The 25,698-nt window shown below is 39.2% G+C and overlaps 1 protein-coding gene across 4 annotated transcripts in view; it reads right to left on the bottom strand.

Annotated features, from left to right (window-relative positions):
• LOC109926673 (protein unc-13 homolog C-like) overlaps positions 1-25,698 on the bottom strand; it is a 537,669-nt gene that overhangs the window by 117,266 nt on the left and 394,705 nt on the right. For all 4 annotated transcript variants that reach the window (XM_048616076.1, XM_048616075.1, XM_048616074.1 and 1 more), the window contains one exon: positions 21,831-21,916. In XM_048616076.1, the coding sequence (XP_048472033.1) occupies positions 21,831-21,916 (86 nt within the window). The remainder of the gene's footprint in view (positions 1-21,830; positions 21,917-25,698) is intronic.

The following is a 25,698-nucleotide window of genomic DNA, read 5'->3' as shown; positions in this document are numbered from 1 at the left end:
AGCGGGGAGCGGACCGAGACAGTCCCGCAGCGGGGAGCGGACCGAGAGAGTCCCGCAGCGGGGAGCGGACCGAGAGAGTCCCGCAGCGGGGAGCAGGGCCGAGAGAGTCCCGCAGCGGGGAGCAGGGCCGAGTCCCGGGGCGGGGAGCAGGGCGAGTCCCTGAGCAGGGAGAGTCCTGGAGCAGGGCGAGAGCGGGGGCCCGGTCGCAGAGCAGGGTGCAGGGCAAGAGCGGGGGCCTGGTCCTGGAGCAGGGAGCAGGGCGAGAGTGGGGGCCGGGTCCTGGAGCAGGGCCGGGTCCCAGAGCGAGGAGCGGAGCGGGAGTGTTCCGGAGCGGGGAGCAAGGCGAGAGAGTCCCGGAGCAGGGAGCTAGGCGAGACAGTCCCGGAGTGGGGAGCAAGGCGAGAGAGTCCCGGAGCGGGGAGCAAGGCGAGAGAGTCCCGGAGCAGGGAGCGGACCGAGAGAGTCCCAGAGCGGGGAGCAGGGCAGAGTCCCAGAGCGAGGAGCAGGGTCGAGTGAGTCCCGGAGCGGGGAGCAGGGCCGAGTCCCGGAGCGGGAGTGGGGAGCAGGCACCTTTCATTCTTATTCTGGACTTTTAAACTCCATATTCTCATGCTAGACTATTTATTTCTACTATTTCAATTCTATGACAGCACTTAAAGTATCTGTATCTAGGCTCCCTGTACCTAAGATGGCACCAAGAGGCGACATTACAAATTTTTTGCTGCACTCGTTTGAGTGCACATGCCTATAAAAGCTATTCTAATTCTAAGGGGAAAGGTCTTGTGACCAAATAGCCAACCTGGATCCCGATAACCAGATTGAAACAAAGATAGCAGAGGCCTGGGGCAAGCTGACAGAATCATGAACACTGCCATGAAGCCAGGTACAGATGTGAGTAATGCACCTGCCTGTGGTCGTAACTCAAGCTGGATGTTGTTTAATTCTGCCCGTATGAAATGAGTTTTCTTGTACTTCCAACAGAACAATATATTTTTCACTGTCATCTATTATATGGTAATACAGTTTATATTGTTAACACATGTTAACACATTCAACATTATGTCCTCTATCATGCTGTGAGCTGTGCCAAGGGAGCAATATTAAAACAGTGTTACTGTCCGTTTGTGACATTACACTTTCATGTCCGAGGTTGTCATTAACTCATACGTCATCATTGTTTTATTGATTGCTTCAAATGACATTCTACAAACAGCAACAAATCAGAACTTACTTGGTAGGGAATATCAAAGGAATAAATGAAAATGAGCAAGATATAAAATTGACTGATATTTTCTTATCAAAACAATTGTCAATGTTGGTTTGTTTAGTCAATTACTTGCAAGTATAAACACAGGAAAAGTTTGTAACATAACCGTAATGTAACATTTTGCAACAGTATGTTTGAACAGATCCAAAATAGCATCTTTATTCTTTTGAGTACCCTCATTAATAATTCTCTCAAAGACCAAAATCTCTTTGAAAAGTCTACAACTGGAAATTATATTTTTCTGTGCAGCCATTCCTGTAGTACCTATATTGCCTCCAGCTCATTGTATACATTGAGAAACTTCTCCAGCCCACAGCATTAAGATTTTTATTGAGCATCTATCCTAATGGGTATTTTCTCCAAGCTATGACAGGAATCATGATCTTTTGCCAAATGGTTTAAAAATACGTTTGAGTATGAATTCCCCTTCAGATTTAGCTCAAACTGCAGTCAGCCATTCAGGAATGGCTGTCAAGCAGACCAGCAACAAGAACCATGCTGCCACTGGACATATCCTAGAGCTGACAGTCGGTGTGTTCGAGCACTGTCTGGAACTTTTGTGAGGAGCTATGAGCTTGCATAACAGAGTAGGAGGATTGGATAGTCCCCGTGCTCCTGCTGAAGTGGTGCCAAAGCCCATCAAATCAATCGAACGGATGAGAGAAAGGAAACTCTGAAGTTCTGTGACATCAGGACTGTCATGGCCTGAGTGAAAGAAAATTTGTAAATGTACATCTTGTTGGTGGTAACTGGAACATTGGATGGAATACAGCTGCAAGCTCCAAAATGTTTAGATGAACAGGGTGAAATCCAACAAAATGGAAGCTGTATCGGAAAGACTGAGTTTACACATGGTACCACATTTGTGCAAGCAATAATGGGAATGCTTGCATCTATGTAAGGTGTGTCTTTGTTGTATTTTCTATTTAAAGTGCAATTTATCTCATTATTTGAAATATCATTCATGTATTAACATTTGAGTTATGCGATTTTATTTCATTTGTTATGGTAGAAGTTTTAAACTGTGAAACCTTGCCCAATGATATAGATTTTCAATGCTATCTGAAACTTTTGACAGCTTTGCAAGTTTCCTCCAGCTGTTTCAGAGTTAACAGAGCTCCAAGTTGTGGAGTGGCCTCAGCTACTCATAGTGTCATGACCGAAATGGTGGCATGGTTAAACGCTTGCTGATTTTCCCCATTTTAGCACCAGCCAAATTTACTTTAATTGGCTGCCCAACCCAAAGTGAAAGGAAATAATGAACAAAACACTTTTGACAAGCTATTAGAAGTTATTATTGAGCTGTTATAAGTTGTTATTGGATATATTATTCTTCCTGGCCCAGTCTATAGTATTTAACTTTAGTATTGATGAGTTCTATAGACTGAGAAGTCAAACCATCTTCCGTCTGCTTGAAATTTCTTTTCCTTCTTCCTAACTATGGAACAATTAGACTTATAATGATTTTTACAACCTTACTGAGACCCAACAATTGCTGCCAGATTGAAGGTCTGGTCAAGCTGTGGAATCCATCCACACAATGAGTCTTCAAAGTTGTTTCACTTTCACACCAGCCCTGCTCATCTGCTCAACGTGAAGCAGTTGAAGTTTGTACTCTGCTCAGCCACATCTTCAAATTTTGTGTTATTACCCAACCACTATGTTATATTCTTCTGTTCTTTGACATGAATCACATGCAAGGATTGGTAAAGTAAAATGGGTTTTTTATTTGAAGATAAGACTATTTACAGGTAATAGGAAGCACATGTCTGATCTCACCCGTGTAGCTTGCAGACTGTCCAACAAGTCAGGGGATGAATACATCCCGACAAGGTATGGAATGAATGTCAGTAGTTTAAGATGCATTTTTTAATGGGACACAGACATCGTATTTCATCAACTTTCTCTAATGGATCATAACACATTATTTACTAAAACGAGACCACTAAACATTGAGGTCAGCTTACAGAGGTTCAGCATCCAACACAGTCCTACCAGTTCATCATCACTTTACATCTTCCACAAATTTGCACATCATATCCCTAATACCGAGAGCGCAGTCTTTAATATAAGACTAAGTGACAGGGATCTCATCATGATTTTCGCAGAATGGAAGTGTTAACTGGTTTGTAAGTGGATCCAAATCCATTGACAGCAACTTTCCTTTAAGAACATTTAACCAATTCTATTTCAGCAAATTATCAATTATTCAACAAGATTTTATTTGTAGAGGTGTAGTACCTGTTGTGAGGTACCTTATCTGATACTTTCTGAAAATCCATACAGCTAATACATATTAGTTTACTTCCATCCTTCTGGAAACTATTTTGGGAGTTCATATTACTATAATGCAGGAAGTCAGACAGGGTATCACTAATGACACTTCTCAACATTTTGCAAGCAAATTTTTGATTCATTAACTTTTTAAAAAGTGTGAACTATGTCACTGTCCTCCCAGTTTGAGGAAGCAGTTTTTAAACACAGTAAATTAGCAAGGAGTCACGCATAGAGATTCTGCTACACTTGTCGGATTTGTTTAAGGACTCTGCGAAAGATGTTACTCAGGCCTGCAGTCTATTCAAGCTGTTTTAAGGTTTCTCATTTTAGGAAAATCTCAGCTGTTTTAACATGAACAAGTTTACTGTTAACAGTTAAGACTCAACAGTAAGTTGAGCATCAAGAGATTCGGCTGATGCAAAGAGTTCATTTAGTATCTCTGCCCTTTCTATCCTGTCACTGAGCACCTCTTAATGGTTCACTACTGTCTCAGGTAATTCCCTAACTCCTACCATAAGTGAAAAAGCTCTTCACATTACCACCAAAGCTTTCCACTATTCTCTTTCCTTGACGCTGAACTAACAGGAACTATAGTTTTACTTAACTATTCGTGACAATTTTCATTTTCTTGTGTGGTATTTACTTTTAATCTACAAGAACATTTTTGTCAACCACTTTTTTGACTTTCTGTATATCAGTCAGCCTGCTTGATTTCTCACAACACTTTTGATGTTAGGGATATAGATGCTTCATTTCTGTTTTAAGTGGCTCTGTGGAATATATTCCATATTCAGCACTGGAAGGTTTCCTCAGCCAGTATGATCGATCATTTGATCTAATCCAAATCTTCAGTTGTTTTATTAAATTTAGCCCATTAACTATCTGGAGTTAATAGATGTTCAACACCTTCATTTTTCCAATCATCAGAAACCTTATAATAACCATCAGGAATAAAAGATTAGGAGTAGGCCATTCAGCCCGTACACGTGTCTCTACACTTAATATGATCATGGCTGATCGAATATTTTAAGTCTTTTATCCAACTTATTACATAACCCTGTTAGCTATTGCTAATCAGAAATCTATCAATCCTGGAATTTCCTCCCTAATGGCATTGTTGATCAACCCACAGCAAGTGGACTGCAGCAGTTCAAGAACGCAGCTCACCCCTAACCTTCTCAAGGGCAACTAGAGATGGGCAATAAATGCTGGTCAGCCAGCGACGCCCACATTCCACAAATGAAATTTTTTTGAAAAGAAATCAATCAATCTTTACCTTCAACTTAAATCATATTCTGAGCTTCTACAACCCTCTGTTTTAGAGAATTCCAAAGGTAATTCCATCTGAGTAAAAATAAATTCCCCTCATCTCAGACCTACGTCAATCCCCTTACATTTAAATTGTGTCCCCTGGTTCTAGACTCCATTTCCATGGAGTCATAGAGGGTTACAGCATGGAAACAAATCATTGGCCCCAATTTGTCCATGTTGTTCAGTTTGCACAATTAATCTAGGCCCATTTGCCTGTGTTTGGTTCATATCCCTCCATACCTATCCCATCTGTGTACCTGTCCAAATGTTTCTTAAGTGACAATTGTACCCACCTCCATCACTATCTCTGGCAGCCCATTCCAGACACTCACCACCCTCTGGACTCTTTTGTATCTATCCCCTCTCAACTTAAACCTAGGGGAAGCATCTTTTCTGCATCTACCTTGTCTATTTCTGGTAAGTTTCACTGAGATCACCCACAATTTTTCAAAACTCTAGAGAATACAGACCCAATTTGCCCAATCTCTCTTCATAGGACAGTTTCGCCATCTAAGTAACACTTCTGAATCTTCATTAGACCCTTCTACAGCACTATCTTTCCTGAGAAAAGACCACTAAGTCCGCACTCTGCAGTACTCCAGGTACAGTCTAATCAAGCTCCTATACATTAGAAGCAAGGTTTCACTCCTCAAATGCTCTTGCAATAAAGCTAACATTCCATTAGCTTTCCTAATGGTTTGCTGCATCCACATATTGTCCTTCAGTGACTTATCGACAAGGAAACCTAGCTCCCTTTACACATCTACACTTTTCAGCTTCTCACCATTTAAGAAACAATCTGCACATCTGTTTCTTCTGCCTCACATTTTTCCACATTATCTTCCATTTGCCATGTTCTTGCCCATTCACCACTAAGCCTCTCAAAATCCACTCAAAACTACATCTTCCTCACACAAGAAATCCCACTTCCTTTTGTATCATCTGAAAAGTTGGAAATGTTGCATTTAATCTCCACAACCAAATCACTGATATATACAGTGAACAGCTGGGTCCCAAGTACTGGTCCATGTTGTTTTCCACTAGTCCGCCCATGTGCGAATGACCCAATTATTCCAAGACTGTCTAATAGACAGAAAACAATCATTAATGCATACCAGTACATTATCTTCTATCCCATGTGCTTTCATTTTTCTCATCAGCCATTGTGGGAGACTTTATCAAAAGCCTCTGAGTTTCTAACTATACTGCCTCCATCAATTTTCCTTTATCAATTTTGTTAGTGACATTTTAAACAAGTAACATAACAAGTTAGTCAAATATGATTTCCCATTTGCAAATACATACTGACCATGCCCAATCAGATCATTATCAACCAGATGTTTACTTATAATAGATTCTGACATTTCCCCTACTAATGTAATGCTAACAGCTCTGTAGTTCTCTGTTTTCTCTGTTGCTTCCTTCTTAAATACAAGGGTGACATTTGCCATCTTTCAATCCATGGGAACCACTCCAGAATCTACAGACTTACGGAAGATAATCATCAATACATCGGCTATCTCAATAGCCACTTCCTGCAGCACTCTGGGATGTAGACAGTCCGATTCTAAAGATTTTTCAAATTTTAGCACCATTACTTTCTTCAGAACAATCGTACTGATGCTAATTTTTTTCAAGTCCTCATTCTCCCTATATACTTGGATCTTGAATTCTGGGAGATTTTTCATATCTTCTGCTGATTAAACAGATATAAAGTCATCATTTAGCTTCTCTGCTATTTTTCTATTCTCCATTATAAATTCTCCTGATCCATCACGTTATAGCCAAATGTTTGCTTTTCATGTTCCTACAGAAGCTTTTACAGTCACTTTTTATGTTTTTTGCTGGAGTGCATTCTATTCTTTTTTCCCTTTCCTTATCAGTTTCTCTGTCCTCCTGTGTTGTATTCTATAATTCTGAATTGCTGCTATTTCAGGAAACTTTATCGGCCTTTTTTGCCAAATCTTTTACCATTGCAAATGTCCTTTGCTAGCTACAGTTGATAGACCAATTTTAAGATTTGTACTTTGAAGGAATGCATACTTGCTACAAGTCATGTACTAACTCTTCAAAGTCTACCTATTGCCTATGCTTAGTAATGTATTTCCTCAATCCAATTTTTTCATTCTATAATGTTATATCTAAAATTGCATGGCATAAGTAGGCTCCTTAACATACTGCTCTAGAAAACCAACCCTCACACGTTCCAGAATCGCATCCTCTATAGCAGAGAGAAGAGCCTGCAGCTCCTTGCAAGCATCTGCGGGCCAGATATAGGACTGAGATGGTTTCCAGGTGGACACAAACATTCCACAGCCATCTAAGGAAGCATGAGATTTTCTTGGTATGGCCCGGTGGGAAGTGGGTTTGCGAAACTGCCTGAAAACTATGGGATGTACCTGGATAGGGTCACTCAAAGTTACCACTCAGTGAAATACGAAAACATGGTGAAAGTGACTGGGGACTGTGTGCTCTGAGGCCAGTAACTCGGAGAAATGCAACGTGTGATAAATATAAAAGAGGAGTCGTCCTCTCTGTGATTAGAATTATAAATGGCCTACAATAATAATGCTTAGTTAATGGTATTTTTCAGTTATTTATCAAAGTAAAAATATTAATTGCTGAAATATTCTTTTTAGCTATGAACTGTAAGTTCATCTTTTTAGTTAAAAATATTGATCTATAAGAGAATCTTGTCCTCTTGGCACCTAGTTAAAGTACAGTAGAAATCAATGATAAATAAATAATCCCCACCTTAGGCTCCTTTTCCTTTATTTTCAACGCTAGCAAAAAGATAATTTGGGCCTGATTTTAACTCTACTAAATGATATAGTTTGAATGAGTTAAATCTTGCTATGTACTTCTGCAATTTGATTTCTCACTTTAATATGGAACATTTTCTAATTGCATTTTTGTATTGTACATCCGTAGGCACATCATCGAAGAAATTCTGTAGAGTTTAACAACTGCACTCATTTGGAATTTTAAGATTTTAGATGCTCTTCATTGTTGTTACTCTTCAGGAGCAGGGTAAACTCAATTCTATAAGAACAAAGATTTATATCCTCCTTCACAACTCAACCTGAATACATGCACAGACCTTTAGCATGCAATTTCCTTGGCTAAACTAAACACAAACCAAAGATATTTCCAAATAAGTTAAAATAAGTATTACATCTAGATACTATCTTACTAAATACATCATATTTTGTTTTCAATACTTCAAAATTCATCTGGGAAAGTTTAAAATTTTAAATGATTGGGAGTTACTCTTTACCTTGGAGCTAGGATATCTTCAATGAAATATAGATTGATGAGGCTCCTATTCATCATAAGATTCTGAATCAAATCGTAGGATCTGCTGGTGCAGTGAGGAGGCTGGGTTCAAATCCCACGTATTCCAGAAACATCTAATAACATCTCTGAACAGGCTGATATAGAAAATACCAGAATCAAATCATTCCTAAAACTCTGTATCTAACATAAGACCCCATTGAGGCTACAAACTTTACTTTTTACAAACTAAGGTCTATAAGGTATTTGTTAATCCGCAACATTTTTTTTAAAAAATTACTGTCTTATGGATTTATTTAAAAACAGATTTGCTGCACTGAAACACTTTATCTTCTCAGCGATTTTAACTAGAATCCTTTAATGGCTGATTTTATTCCTTACCAGAGGTTTAAATACGCTAGTGTCTAAACCAGGTCAAATCAGCTACAGTTACCTGCCATGCAATAAAAAGGGGACTAACATCATAACAAATACATTCACAGCAGCAATACTCAGGGGCAGGTTATCAACTTGAATGGAAAGTAAAATTACACGGATTCTATAACAGATGGTTGAACCAGTCTTACAAACATGTAGATGAGAATTCACCTCATATTGGTCACTGCACAAATAAAATCCTGCTTTGGCTGGTAAGTAAACACAAATATCCCTTTGTTATAAGAATTTCTTATTCATGTCAGAAAATTGAATTTATGTGCTTAATAACATAAAACAATTTGGTTCTGCTAATGAACGTTGGCTAATTTCTGGAATCCAGCAATTCCGAAGTAAAGGATAGGTTTGATGTTGAACAAATAGAGAAATAGCAATATTCCCAGTTTTAAGTTTTAGGTTTTGCACACTGTTGCTTCAGATTTGTCAAAAGCAAAAGTACAATGGAGATGTGGTACGTTGTTGGTAACTTTGCTTGAGTCCAATGACTGTATTATTATTGGCCTTTTTTAAATATTAAAGGTGTCAACATAACCATGGCTACACAGTGTTCTTTTGCATTCGTTTATATTTTTACTAGAGTGAGAAAGTGATAGAAAGCAATAGCACTGTTCACTCTTGCAACTAATTCAGCTATTTAAAACAAATTAAAGGGCAGAGAAAAACAGACATAATGATTAAAGGTGGGAGAGAACAAAATATCACTTAAAATGTAATTTAGAATCTGCTTACTCACAGGTGGTGAATCCACTTATAATTTGTGATGTACACAATCTCATTTATGAATGAAACTGCACAGAGTTACCACACTTTGCACAATACTGAAGGATAATGCACTGACTCTGTTACAAGGCAACACAAGCAGAGAGAATCATGGGCTGGATTTTCTGAACAGTGGCAATCTCTAGCTGATGCAAACTGCCATCCTGGATTTCCAACAGGAGATTCTGATCAGGACTCTTTCAGAAATGCAGAGCAATCTTCCAATTTTAAATGTTCTTAGTAGGACAGTCAAAGGAAGGAAAACTGTGCTCCCTTTCTGATAGCAGTCAGCTAAACCAGTCTGAAATTTAAAGGTTCGCTATCACAGACAGACACTTTGACCGCTATGGTCAATGGGTTAAGTATGTAAGGTAAGTGTGAGGTGAGAGTGCTGGGACATTCGGTTGCCAGGTGGTTAGGGTTAGGTTGCCAAGTGGGTAAGAGGCTAGTTGGCCAGGGGGGTAGGGTGCCAGGGAGCGAGATGGAAAGGAGGCCAGGTAACTGATGGAATGATTAGGGTAGTTAGGCTGGATGGGAGATATTGGATTTGGCGAGAGCATGGGGTGGGGTGGGGGGTTGGGTGTGGGGTCCTGGGGCGAGGGTCGAGTTCATCAATGGAGCTGGGGTTTTATGTCCAGAGCAGGGGAGGGAGAGGGATTGGGTATCAGGTCTAGTCATAGGACACAGGAGTTGAGTTTGGTGGAAGAGTAGGTGTTGGCAGTGGTAAGGACCAAGATCAGGAGGGGAGGGACTGGGCACAGCAATGGGGGAAGGAAGGGGTCATGTCTGTCAGAGGGAGAGGGGAGTTCACATCCTGATAATATCAGGGAATGTTGGGTCTGTGGAGGAGGTTGTGGGATCAGTGTCTGGGAACACAGGGGATCTAGCAGCAATATAGTTGTGAGGGAGGTATGTTGGACATTAGGCTAATAATTACTCAGTTTAATAGCCTATATTTTCCTCAGGAAATATTCACTTTGCTTCAGTGGAACCCTCGGAATTCTCCTATTTAAATGGCTACTTTTTGAAGGCTCTAAGTGTAGACAAATTTCCTAGTAGAGTCTCCAATTTCCTGGGCAATTCCATCAGAGTTCACTACAATGGGGATTCCATACGGTCTCCAAATGCAATCTCTATCTTCACCTCAGAAACAATCAGTTGTTATCGGAAAATCTGGGCCCATATTTACATGACTAGCATCAATACGATGGTGAGTAAACCAGGTGTGGGCTGAATCTTTCCATTTTCAATTAGATTGTTTTGTTCAGATAGATTCACGGTACCTGGTCCACCATAGCTCAGGGTGTCTTTTCTCAAGCAATTGTCTGCTCATTTCCTTATTAACTGTACATCCTTGCTCTATAGAACTGTGGAATCTTTTAACAACCTCTTCAACTTCAACTCTCGTTATTGGGTACATCCTGTTCGCTCAATGGCTCTCACTCGCCTCCTATTCCCCCAAAACTACACAGGGTGGCACGGTGGCTCAGTGGTTAGCATTGCTGCCTCACAGCGCAATGGACCCAGGTTTGATTCCACCCTCGGATGACTGTCTGTGTGGAGTTTGCACATTCTCCTCGTGTCTACGTGGGTTTCCTCCGGGTGGTCTGGTTTCCTCCCACAGTCCAAAGATGTGCAGGTTAGGGTGTTTGGCCATGCTAAATTGCCCGTAGCGTTCAGGGATGTGCGGGCCCGGTGGGGTAGCCATGGGAAATGCAGGGTTATGAGGATAGGGCAGGGGGTTGGGATGCTCTTTGGAGGGTCAGTGTGAACTCGATGGGTCGAATAACCTGCCCCCACACTGTAGGGATTCTATGATACATGCCTCCAAGTATGTGCAAAACAAGTGAGTGCTAAGAAAGCAGATTAGATGCATCCTGTGTACATGCATGTTATACGTGTGTCCTTGTGCGCAAAGCAATCAGATTGACTCATGTCGTTGCGAGTCATAGGTGAGCCTGAGCTCCAAAGGGAAGCATTGACAGGCAGAAGTGGCATCGTTGTTAGTCCGAGAGACAGCATGGTGAAGTGCTGAGGCTGATGGCTTGCCTGGACGGCAGGTCTGGGATGGTGGCCCTGGATCATGCAGGGACACTGTGGCACAATTTGCCCCAAAATTAGCACAACCCACACAAAGGATCATGGAAACGAACATGAATTGTGATGTCTTGCACTCATTTAAAAAGCAGCAATGGAAACTCACTGTGCCTACAAAACTGATCAGCCCAGGTCGGGTTAACCACTATCAGGAGTATGCACTAACTGCTCATGCCTGAAAATCTTTGAAGAAATTCTAAACAAAACTAAACTGGTTCTTCTGAATCATTTGAATTTTCTTCTTTAAATTTATTAACAAACAGATTATTGTATCCCAATATAACCAAAAAGTATCAGAGATAGTAGGAACTGCAGATGCTGGAGAATCTGAGACAACAAGGCGTAGAGCTGGATGAACACAGCAGGCCAAGCAGCATCAGAGGAGCAGGAAGGCTGACGTTTCGGGCCTAGACACTTCTTCAGAAGAAGGGCCCGAAACGTCAGCCTTCCTGCTCCTATGATGCTGCTTGACCTGCTGTGTTCATCCAGCTCTACGCCTTGTTGTCTCATAACTAAAAAGTACATTTTTTTAACAAGTCAGTGTCGGGAATGTAAAAGTTGGCTCCTCCTGGTTGGGAGGTTGATCCTGTGATTTCAAATTCCTATAATTTGTGATAAACTCAATTTCAACCTCGTTAGTCAAACTCCACCAATTTATCACACTAAATGAGATCAACTTGTATTATATAAAACAACTTGTGATTTAAAAGTGCACTTTTCAGATCTGAGCCAAACAGAGTTGGTCAAGATAGAAAGTTTGGGTGCTGCACTATGCAAATAGAGCTGAATTTAAAGGAGAAAGCACATCTCATCAAAATGGGCTCAATTTTTGGCAAAATGGAAGCTTTCCCCAGTTATCTAGTACAAATGTATTATAACTTACGCAATAATGAAAAATATCACCAAACTGGCCAATAAAATTGTGGTTTAATTATTACGAGTTGCAATTTTCACTCTGGTGCTGTGTGACTGTAAATTCCTGAATGCATCACCACCGGTTCATGTCACCTCACAAATAAATAACAGAAAACTAAGGAATTATCAGAAAGAGAAAGATATGTTCTGGTAGTTTCACACTACACAATGATAGCTTCACAAGGTCAATATTTTGATAAAAGTAGGTGGAAAACTTAAAATAAATAGTTCAAGGTGAGAACGGAAAGAAAATATGTATTAAATTCATCAGTTTTATGTATTTTAATCCCTGCATATCTATACATTGAGGAAGCCAGATTTATAAAAATAAACTATGCAAAAACAAACTTCACAAATGCACCAGCATCAAATCTAGTCTGTACTCATTGGGATTCTCTACACCAGAGAATTGTGCACGCTTCAAGATGCAAATTAATAGGTCTTTGGACACCAAGGGAATCAAGGAATGTGTGGATAACATGTGTAGATCTCACTGAGGGGACCGAGTAGCTGTAATCTTATTAAATAGTCAAGCAGGCTAATTCTGACATCTGCTCTTCCTCCTTATCTTCTTTCATGCTTAATTGTAATTCAGCCCAGCCAAAGGTTATTCATTACACAAATACATCAATGTAAATTAAATGTTAATTGTTTCTTTGTACTTAAGCGGCTGTTTATTAATCATGGCACCTTGCCCACAAGTCATGAAGAAATTATGCGCACAGGCTTTACTTGAACCATGCTGACGAGTTGAGAAGGTGGGTCTGTAGAGTGGGCTTTAAACTAATTGTAGGGAGAGGGGAATATTGATTTACAAAGCAAAAGTGCATGGAATCATTTGCAGGGCAGATATTTGGATAACAATAGTATTTGAAACAAAATAAATGAATTAAGGGCACAAAGACAGGAAAATGGGCATGACCTTACAGTTGTTAAAGAGACATGGTTACAAGCAGATCAAAGCTGGGAACTAAATATTTAGACTATGGGACTTTTTGGAAGGATAGGCAGGAAGGAAAGGGTGGTGAAGTAGCTTTATTAGTAGGAGATGGAATAAATGTGATAGCAAGAACTGAGCTTGGATCAAATAATGTAGAATTCATAGGGGTGAAAAACTAAAACCATTCATGACTCACAGTAAAGATATATGCCAGTGAGTTAGAAGATTCGAGGAAATGGATAGGCCAATCATAGTTAACTAAGTAAGTTAAGGATAGCAACAAATTGAAACACAATACACCACAGAATGTGGCAAAGATCCATAGTAAACCAGAGGACTGCGAATGTTTTAAAAACAACAGACCAAAAATATAACAAACAGGGAGAAAATACACTATGAGGGTAAACTAGCAAGTAACATCAAAACAGGCAACAACAGCTTCTTTAAATACATAAAAAGGGAGAAGCCAGAGTGAACATAGACATCTTAGAGAATGAGGCTGTGAAATTAATAACGGGGAGCTAAGAACTGGCAGAAGAGTCAAATAAACATTTTGCATCAGTCTTCATGGTAGAATACATCCATAGCATTTCAAAAGTACTAAACAATCTAGGCTAAGGAAATAAATATAATAAATATCACAACAGAAAACATATCTAGGGAAATGAATGATGCTAAAGGCCAGTAAGACCCCCAGACTCGATGGGCTGCATCCTAAGGTACGAAAGGAAGTATGTGCGGAGTTAGATCTATGGTAGTAATCTTTCAAGAATCCTTAGATCCCAGAAAAGTTGCAGAAGACCGAAAAACTACAAATTTAATACTCTTAATTTAAAATTGAAAGAGACAAAAGAAACAGGTAATGATTGGCCAGTTAGCCTAACATCTGTCACTAGGAAAATGTTTGAATTTATTATAAAAGATGTAATAGCACAGCAATTAGAAATACATTTAAAATCAAGTCAACATTGCTTTGTGCGGGGGGAATCATACTTGATCTATTTGACTTATTACAATGTTTTGAGGGGGTAGCAAGCAGAATAGATAAAGGTGAGCCAGTAGATATTTGATTTTTCAACAGGAATTTGATAAGGAACCACACATAAGGCTACTTACTGAGATAACAGGCCGTCGTATTGAGCATAGTATATCAGCATGGATAGCAGACTGGCTAACTAATAGAAGACAGAGAGTTGGACTAAGTGGGGGTGGGGGGGTGCATTTTCCGAAGAACAGTCTGTAATTTGTGGAGAGCCAAAGGGATCCATTTTGGGACCATAATTATTTATAATGTCGATTAATGAAAAGGGTGAGGAAAGTCAATGTACTATTGCCAAGATTGCAGATGACACAAAAATAGGCTGGAAGGCAAGTGGTGAGGATGACACAAGGAGTCGACAGAGGGATATGGACAGGTTAAGCCAATGGGCAATAACTTGCCAGATGGAACAGAATACAGGAAAATGTGAGGTTGTGCATTTAGTGAGGAAGAACAAAGGACCTTTATATTATTTAATTGGAGAAAGACTGCAGAAAGTTGCAGTAGAGATGGAAGTGGAGCTAGCTGGCACACAAGTTCAGCAGGTAATGGTGCAGGCAATTGGGATGTCAGTCTTTATTTCAAAAGGAATGGAGTATAATAATATGGATTTCTTGCTAAAACTGTACAAGACATGAATTAGGCGTCACCTAGAATACACTGAACAGTTCTGGTCTCCTTATCAAAGGAAGGATCTTCTGGCATTGGAAGCAGTTCAGAAAAGGTTTACAAGGTTGATCTGGTGTATAAAGGGATATTCTTATGAGGCTGAGCAAGTTAGAGTTGAGGAGAATGAGAGATTACCTTATTAAAACATATACAATTCTTTTGGGGGGGGGGGGGTTAACAGGGTCGATACGGAGAGATTATTTCCCCTTGAGGGTGAGTCTAGGACCAGAGGGCATCATCTCAGAGTAGGAATTGGTGCATTAGGACAGAGATAAAGAAGAATGTCCTTTCTCAGAGTGTACTGTATCTGTGGGATTTTTTATCACAGAGGCCTGTTGAGGCTGGGATGATAATATATTCAAGGCTGAGACAGACAGATTTTTAATCAGTAATGGAATCAAGAGTTATGAGAAAATGGCAAGAAAGTGAAATTGAGCATAATCAAATCAGCCATAATCTCACTGAATTGTGGAGCTGACTCACTTGACTAAATGCCTCTCTCTTCTCCTGTGTTTTATGGTCTTAAGAAGAAATGTTGAACAGGCTAAGTCTATATACACAGGAGTTTACAAGAGAGAGAGGTAATCTTATAGAAGCATATAACATCTTGAAACGTAAAGCTCTGGGTAGAGTGGTTGCCTGGAGCATGTCTCTTCTTGTAAAGCAGACTAAAACCAAGGGACACGGCTTAACAATTAAAACAAATGAGCAGAATATTTTTCCTCAAACGCAAGAATGCAACATTCTCGTCTCCAGAAGACAGGCTGGAACTTTAAATTTATCCATGGCTGAATCAGATAGACAAGTGAGTCAAGGGTTATGTAGCGTGGATGGGAAAGGGAAGCTGAAACCATGAGCAGATCAGTCATGGTCTTGTTGAATGGCAGGGCTGGTTCGAAGGGCCAAGTGGCCTACTCCTGCCCCAGAATCCTATGTTCCTCATAGTAGGATTGACTATGGGAAGGTGATGTACAAGTCACAACCTCAGCAACAATTGTAAAGCCCCCCATGAGATTTAAGTGGGAGAAATCTCTTTTATAATCAAATAAGTAGCAGAAAAAGAGTTTTGGGGAGAGAAGCAAAAATAAGGGGCTTGCATCTTTGGTGAATAATGTAAATGGCCTACGGAATATACAGAAGAAAATCAGACATTATATCTAAATGAGAATAAGATGTTTTGGAGAATAAAAACAAAGCTTTTTGCCTCTTAAAAGTCTTTGGTAAGGTGATGGATAAATATTACACTTCTGGGGCCTGTATTTTTCAATTTGGGAAAAGTGTGCAGTTTTCTACATTGGTGTGATGTACTTAGGAGCTGCTAAAAAAAGTCAGAAACCACACTACTGGTAATGGACTATTGTGGAAAATACACAGGTATCAAGGTACAATCAATACAATGCAAGCAGCACATTTTCAACTCGTCTCACTTTTGGGAAAGATGCCAGAGATTAATTAACAGCTGCTTAACTATACAGAGAAACAATTAGCATTTAATTTACCTTGATGTGTTTGTGCAGTAAGTAATCTTTGGTCGTGCTTAAGTATACTAAAACATTAAAGGTCACTTTATACATATAAAAGGTAACAAACAACAGTAGTTGTTCACAAAGAAGAGGGAACAGACTTGAAACATTAACTCTACTTTCACTCCACACAGGATGCCATAACTGTTGAATTTCTCCAGCAATTTCTGTTTTTGTTTTAGAGTAGACACTCATCTGCTCAGCAATTCAGTAAAATTGTGGCTGCTGTTTTTACTTTATTAGGGTCGTAGAGTCATACAGCACGGAAACAGACCTTTTGGTCCAACTAGCCCATGCTAACCATTATCCCAAACTAAACTAGTCCCAACTGCCTGCGCTTGGCCCATATCCTTCAGAACATTTCTTATCCAAGTGCTTATCTAAATGTCTTTTAAATGTCGTAACTGTACCTGTATCCACCACTTCCTCTGGAAGTTCATTCCCCACACGAACCACTCTCTGTGTAAAAAAAATTGCCAGTGTCCTTTTTCAAATCTTTCTCCTTGCACCTTAAGGATATGCTCCCCTGGTCTTGAAATCCTCCACCCAAGGAAAAGACACCTGCCATTCACCTTGTCTACACCCCTCATGATTTTATAAACCTCTACAAGATCACCCCTGTACCTCCTACGATCCAGTGAAAAAAGTCCCCACCTATCCAGCTTCTCCTTATAACTCAAACCCTGTATTCCCGGCAACATCCTGGTAAATCTCTTCTGAATTCTCTCCAGCTTAATAATATCCTTTCCAATACAGGGTGACCAGAACAGGATGCAGTAAGTACCCTGCCACACTATCTCCTCACCCTTTGGTCCTATCATGCCCAAAGATCTATTGATCTCTGTCTTGAAGCATCCACAGTTCTCTGGTGTAGAGAATTCCAAAGACCACAGATGATATGTTGATGCTGGGACTACCACAGTGCACTTTTCACATTCTCTTGCATAAACACCCTTTATTTTGAGCCATACCTAAACTCAACCCTCTGAATACACAGAGAAATACATTAAAATGGATATATAAAATCCCTTGCATGAACACATGTAAATCTCTGGATTATAAATTCTTATGCTCATATCTATAATGCTCATGTAAAACTTGTCAGATAAACATATACCCTCCTCCAGAGGAAATGCTGTGCTGCCATCAGTGGCAGGAGGGTGTAATTTCAGTGATGAGTTCTATACGAGCATTCCTTAAAATTAGGATTTATGTAGCATATGAAACATTACATATGGAGTAAATGAATTTCGAAAGCTTTCAAAAAAAAATTCAGATCAAGTAAGCTCTGTATACTATGGCTCACCAATCCCATTTCACCTGACAATTAAGGAAGATTTACATGTGACTATTGAGTTAATTAGGTTTCACTCCAGCAGTTTGATATCATCAAAATCCTCGATTATATTACTACGTATGAACAGATATATGTAATTCTTTCACTTATACATTTGTAACACTGACAGGTATTTTTCTCCTGCCTATTAGCAGTTTATTAAAAATACTGTCTATATTATTTTCCACTGAAATCATAACTTATTTTGCAGTGATTTATTCATAATTGGTAATCTTTCTTCATTTGTGACTTTAGGCAACAAATAACATGGACTGCACTGGTTACAGACATTTGCACTGAGAGCTGCTGTTGGCTAAATAAATGCAAGATTGAATAAACCTCACCATGAAGGTCACATACATCAATCTTTCTAATTAAAATTTCTGTGTCTGTTGTGTTTTCATGTATCACAACTCAAAAGATACTTTCTTTCTTATTCCTTGGTGGCTCCCAGCCTGAGCTCCTCGCTCAGTTCTCTCAGACTTCACAATTCCTAGGTTCCCATTTTCCTCCTTACAGTCTGATATTTCACCTCATTGACTTGAGATTCCATTGTCCCACTTAGTACCATCGCAATGACCACACTCAGGCTGATCCAACTTTCTCTGTTATCCTCCTTATAATTCCACTCCAAAGCTGGCACATGGTGAATCCAGTGGTGCTTCCAGATCAGATTCTAACTGCTCCATTGGATCATCCCATACCACCCTCAGTGACAACTCCCTTCCTTAAAGCTACACTTCCAAGGTCCCTTGAGTGGTCTCACTTCCACGTTCTGTGCACTTCTAAACTCCTATCATTCATGAGTTTGCACATCACCATCAGAGCCAGTGTTTATTGTCCTAATTCATGGGATAAAGGGGTTATCAAGAGGAAAGGTTGAGCAGGTTAGGCCCATACCTACTAGAGGATAGAGGAATGAAGGGCCATTTTATTGTGACATATAAAATCCAGAAGAAACTTAACTGAATGGGTGGTGAATGTAACCACACAGTCGAAATTTACATGAATGAGGAAATAGTGGGAGCTTGTCAAAAAAGGTACAGCATCAATCATGGAGATTTTAATCTACATATAGACTAGAAAATTACAATGGGCAAAGAGGTTGGATGTTAGCTTTTGGTAATTCATGCATGAGGAGCCCTACAACTCTCTGTGCTACAGCTTTCTGTAGTCTTTCTTAATTCAAATAATATTCAGTTCCTCTCTTCTTCCAGCCAAAGTGCAGAACCTCATGGTTTCCCAGATTATATTCCAACTGCCAAGTTTTTTCCACTCATGTAACCTGCCTAAAATCTCACTCTGGGCTATTTGCCTCATCCACACCTCTTGCCTTCCCACCTACTTTGGTGTCATCTGCAAACTTGGTGATAGTACATTTTATTCTCTTATCCAAGCCATTACTATACATTGTAAAGGTAGCTTAAATGTGCACTTCACAGAATTTTTCTTAGAACTGCATGTTCTTGAGTTGAGCAGCGAGGAGGTTATATTCGATTGGGTATTATGCAAAACTGTAGACTAAATAAACCACTTTGTACTGATGGTGCTGAAGGTAGCAATAACAATATGACTGATATAACATTCAACCTGAAGGAAAGAAGAGTGGGATGAAGAATGTTAATTTACGTCCAAAGGTATTTTATGTCAGTCTTCACTATACAGGATACAAGTCACATCCAAAATGTGGTTGTAAATCAGGAATTGGAAGGGAGAGAGGAATTAAAGAAAATTCCAATCACATTGGAAGTAATCCTGAACAAATTGTTGGAGTTATTGGTTAACAATTCACTAGGTTCTGATGGACTTCATCTTCAGAGCTTAAAAATGATCAGATTTTTGATGTTGGTTTTAATTTTCCAAAATTCGCTAGATTCAGGGAAGGCTCTATTATTTGAAAATAGTGAATATAACTCTGTTATTCAAAAAGGGAGGCAGAAAGCAGGAAACTACTGGTCAGTTCGCTTCACATCACTCATAGAAAAGATGTTAGAAGCTGTTATTAAAGGCACTATAGCAGGACACTTAGGAAATGTAATGGTAATCCTCAGAAACACATTTCTCTATGTCAAATACACATTTGACTGCATAAAAATAGGTAATTTACTTTCAAAATAATGCTATTCGATCTACGCTACACTTGGAAAAGTAGAATATAAATTTCACATATGCAATTTCCTTTGGTATCATAGTTTTGTATGTCTTAGACTTGAATATAAATTGGAGGTATCTGCATGATGAAAGAAAGTAGATTAGAGAAAAGTCTTAGAACATGAGAAGTAGGAGCAGAAGTTCACTTGGGCCCCTCAAGCCTGCTCTCAAAATCAATAAGATCATGGCTGAACTCTTAGTATGCCCTTAACTCCAGCTTCCTACTTGTCACCCATAATCCTCATCGCCCTCATGCAATGCTATGTTGGTAGGTGCTATTTCATTCTTGAAAATTGTCTACGACATAGCCTCACTTGTTCATGGTGGGGCTTTGTGGGGGGGTGGGGGGTGGGGGAGAGAGTGTTACAAACACTTGTGACCCTCTGAGAGAAGAAACTCCTCCTTTGCTCCTTCTCAAGTGGAAGAGCCTTTACTTTTATACTATGTCCCCAAGTTCCAGTTTCCACCAAATGAGGAAAGACCTTCTCAGTATTATCCGTCACCCCTACCATTCGCCACCTCTGAATCCTACATGTTTCAATCTTCTGAAGTCCAATGAGTACAGGCCCAAACTATTTACTTCTTCCACATAAAACATCCACCTTCTTAAGAAAAATTAAGATGGAAGAATAAAACAATACAGGTGATTTGAATTCCTGACATGCAACAAATGGGCAATAGGCAGTGGTATCTGCTCCTAAAGAACGAGTAATCTAATAATATAACATCTCCAATGTTTTGAGATTATCTTGAATTTCAGAGAACCATACAACATAACAGGTGGCCTATACTTTGAATAATGGGCAATCTGGATACAAACTAACTGAAAATGAAGTAGACCTTGGGGTAGAGTCTACGTTGCCGAGGACAACAGCAGTGTAAGTAGTCGGGCTCTTGCTTCACAAAAAAAAGTATTATTCAGAATGTACCTCTTCTATTTCATTGCCCGGTGTAACCGAGGGGACGCACAGAATGTTCTCTTTCCATTTGTCTTTCAAAAGTGTCCCACGTACATTTGTTCACATACAAGCAGTACTGAATCTCCTTTGTGGTTTAGGAAGGCAACTGGGACAAAGGCAGACACAGATAGTATAACAGATACACAAAGATAAAGAGAGAGAAATACGAATTAAAAGACAGAGCAAGAGAAACAAAAATGAAAGTGGGAACAAAACAGACACTGCCACAGGAAGAGGGATGCATTGTATATTTTCCAGCGAGTGCAGAGGACCGTCTATATTGCAACACATTTTACATTCTACAACACCCCTGTCACTATCATAGTGCCTGACTTCAATTTATCATGGGAACTACTACAGTAGTGATAAATGCAGAAGCTACTTGTGCTGACTGGAAGTTTGTAATCTCAAATTAGATCTTCATAGTTTGTATCAATATCTAAAACTCTAATGAGTTGCAGCTTACTGATTGGTTGAGATATCCATAGTGTCTGCCTCCATCATTAACGTGTTCTGATTAAGAAGTGTAATTTGAAATTTGAAATTTGAGGCTTTCACTAGTCACTAAATCACCATTTGCAATTATGCAAGAATAATAAAGACAAGTGACTCCTCCTATACGAAAGGGCACTCCATAGTTGGAAACAGAGAAACCTAATTAGTTGATCATTGAGTTTGGACTTTAATATTAAATCTTTATTAAGGTCACTGGATAATTGCTGTGGACTTTGTATCTAAAGAGTGCAACAAGATATTTTTATTCCAATAACTTGGTACTTCCAATCACATTCACATTACAAGCAAGTTATATAGGTTTGTTCCAGTTTTTAGAAAAATATCAGGGTTATCATAAATTACCTTCAAGAGCATACTTCATGTCCTGAGCAAATAGCTGCCACATAACCTCAGCACTTACTTTTCCCATGTTAAGTTCTTGAGGGAACCTGAAATTGAAACACATTTCTCTATGTCAAATTCACACTTGACTGCATAAAAATAGGTAATTTACTTTCAAAATAATGTTATTTGAACTACGTTATACATGGAAAAGTAGAATATAAATTACACACATGCAACTTCCTTCGGTATCATTTGTTATGAGAACGTTATCAAAATTTGCAGCTTGCTCTACCCAATATCATACATTAATCTTGCCGCCCCCAACCTCCTCCTCCCACCAGTCTCAAACTTTCTCACAACAGTACTAAGTACATTACATATTTTGCTAGGTAGGAACTCCTTCGCCATCCTTTTCAATTTTCTTTGGTCACATCCATGATATACCAATTACAGCTGAGAGGCCAGGCTCGATCCACAGCCTCATTCAATGCAGTTCTCACTTGCTCAATGATGTGAATGAATAATCTGGTCATGAGCTTTCTTTGACCTCTGGAGAAAATCACCTTCTTTCCACTGGTACTTCTAAGAATAATGTGCTTAAAATGGAGACTTGAGAGGGAGATAGAAGGAGAATTTGAACCAGTGATATATCATTCCCTAGCACAGACCCATTGTGTACATTAGTGTGATAGGTCACAGTTCTGAATGCATTTCTGACATGTAAAATGGACTGACTTGCTCTGTGGACTAATTCTAATGTACATGCATCAATTATTACATGATACTTGTCCTTGGCAAAACACATATCCATCATAAAAGCAACTTGCAAAGAAAAATAAGACCAGATCATTGAGTAGAAACAAAGTCAAGATCACACAAAGGGCCCAATCAGTGGGTAGTAGCACTTTGGATTTACCAGTGTTGGAATGCTATTTAAGAAAGACTGGAATGCTCTTTAACAAAGACTGCAATGCTTTGCTTTGTGTTCAAAGCGAACATTGGAAATTTAAACATTACATACAATTTTTAGCAACAGAAAATTGCTTCATACAGGATATTTATGCTCCATACTAATAAATTATTATTTTGAATGCTAAAACTGAATTTTTGACCCAGTATTGTCAGATGTAAAGAAATGAATAGTAAGTCAAAGGTCTGATTGCTCTGACGTGATATGGTAACAATTTCCAGCACCGTAGACTTCATCTGCTATTTTAACACTTGTCAGAAAAAATGCAAATATTCTCTTTCAGTTATTAAAGAATTAAATATCTATCAAAATGGTAACACAAAGATTAAAAGAAACATAATTCCAAACACCCGATATTTAATATAAGTGAAATATGATTATTGTCTGAGCAAAGGAACCTAATGTTTTATCAATAAGTTATCAATATGTGAAAATATTTAACTTTATTGGAACTGCATTTTTCATCAAGCAAAATCTCTTGTATCGTTTTAAAAGATAATTCACATTAATATGCATAAGGGACAAATTAAACTGCCCACATGCTTTCAGCAGTGAGCTGCAATTATAGAATGGGTCAGAAGCATAATTGCAAAACTGCAGCTTTGATTCTTCAACCTACATTTCCTGCTTCAGGGTGGGAGTCCAGAAGCCTTGCATTTATCCTCATATTTAACAAATATATGATGCTTTGTCCTTCCCAAACCTCAATAGCAGTATTAAGACTCAGGTGTTCCCACACTTTTGTAAAATTCTGTCAGTGGTCAAGCCCCATTTGGGATGCATCACAACTTTTTGAACCTTTGCAAAACCTGCTGGGGCTGTGGGACATCTGGTTGCAGTTGTGCAGGATGTTGGTGAGACCACTTTTGAAGTACTGTGTACAGTTCTGGTTGTCCTGCTATGGGAGGGATATTATTATATTGGAGAGGGTACAAAAAATATTTACAAGGATGTCACCTGGAGGGACTGGAGGGTTCAATTGATAAGGAGAGGCTGGATAAGCTTGGACTTTTTTCGCTGGAGGATATGAGGTTGAAGGGTGACCTTATGGAGGTTTATAAAATCATGAAGGGCATAGATAAGGTGAATAGCAAGGATCTTTTCCATACGGTAGGGGTGTTCAAATCTAGAAGACATATTTTTAAGGTGAGAGGAGAAAGATTTAAAAGGGACCCGAGGGGCAACTTTTTCACACAGAGGGTGGTTCATATATAGAATGAACTGCTAGACGAAGTGGTAGATGCAGGTACAGTTACAACATTTAAAAGACATTTGGACAGATACATGGATAGGAAAGTTGAGAGGGAAATGGGCCAAATGCAGGCAAATGGAACTAGTTTAGTCTGGGAAGCTTGGTTGGCATGGGCGAGTTGGACTGAAGTGTCTGTTTCCGTGCTGTATGACTCTATAAAACCAGTGTTAACAGTAGATTGCACAGTGTAGACAGGGCACACATGCCTCCTCTTCTAACTTAGTTTGTAATTTTCTAATTCTGTCCCCTATTCAGTCACTTGAGGATGCTGACCTATCTACCCTGCACTTCACCAAAGTGAGTGCGAACAAGCCACTAGATAATTGCTGTCAATCCTGATGCTGTCCTCATCTGGTACCTCCCAGTAGAGTGATCAGAAAGCAACTTGGAGTAATTAAATATCAACTTCTCCAACCTCCCCCGCTCCAGCTGGGTAAACTGTAGCCTGAAGTCAGCAATGACCAGGAACTGAAGTTCACACAATCTGCTCTTAGGAATGACTGGGGATTAAATACCAAATTAGGGATTTTAAAGAAAACAAATTTTTGCACATTCCATTTAGGACAATGCAAAACAAAACCAATTACAAGGCAGCTTGAGGCAAAGTCATTTCAAACAGGGGACTGCAAGAAAGAGGACTTTCATGGTAGCTCTGTCTTATCATCTCTGCTGTCATGCTTGAAATTCTTCAAATGGAAACCAGAATGAATGCAAGAAGAAACCATTTCTATATCCTGATATTCTTGGCACGAAGAGATTCCAAAGCATTTTGTTTTGTTGAAATACATGGCAGACAATTTGCCTATGACAAAATTCCACAAACAATGAAGTGAAAATGATCATATAATTTGGTTTTTGGGCATCACTCCTTTGTTTTCTTTCCAAAGTAGTATCAGAAACAGAAAGAGAAAGAAAATTATATTTTTTTTAAGCTCATAAATTTATTGCACAGTGTATAAAATTGCTAAAAAGAGGTTAAACTTACTGTCTTGCATGCAATTGGGTTGAAAATAAAATTATTTTCAGGAATAGGATTCAACCATGTGCCTTGTTTCCCTCTGGGCCAGAGATTGATTGGCATTGTGTTAGCAATTAACACTTTCGAACAGGCTTCTTATTTTCTTAATTACCAACCTCAAATTTCTGTGCTGAGTTTAATAGGCACTTAACCTGAAAATTTGACAAGTTCTTAAAAATAACTTGAGGTTGATTGCAAGATGCTGTTTGCCTGAAGCAGATGCTGGAGTAGGAAAAATCAACTTTTAAGTTCTTAAGGATCACAACTCATGGTGTATCTCTTAATTCTCTGAACCTGATGGTTGATTTACGTAGTAATCATGGAGTGTGTGATTAATATGCTTTTACTTTCCCAGCAAGGTTTGACCTCGAGATGAGGTCAATTAGATATAAGTGGATGCCTTGTAAATTTCAGGGATCAGGTTGCAGTATAATGAGACTCATGTAAACCATGATGATGAAATTGATGATGTGACTCACATGCATGTGAAGAGAGGGTTCTTGGACATGTGTACTAGAGAATCTATCACATACAGGTTTAAATAAAAGGTGTGATACAGCAGCTTAGGAGTTGTTTCAGAGATAGTAGGGACTGCAGATGCTGGAGAATCTGAGATAACACGGTGTAGAGCTGGATGAACACAGCA

Source organism: Rhincodon typus, chromosome 33 (genome assembly GCF_021869965.1).
Source record: "Rhincodon typus isolate 14 chromosome 33, sRhiTyp1.1, whole genome shotgun sequence".
In the NCBI taxonomy this organism is placed as follows: Eukaryota; Metazoa; Chordata; class Chondrichthyes; order Orectolobiformes; family Rhincodontidae; genus Rhincodon; species Rhincodon typus.
Note: the sequence above shows the minus strand (reverse complement) of the source record. Positions and strands in the feature narration are given on the sequence as shown.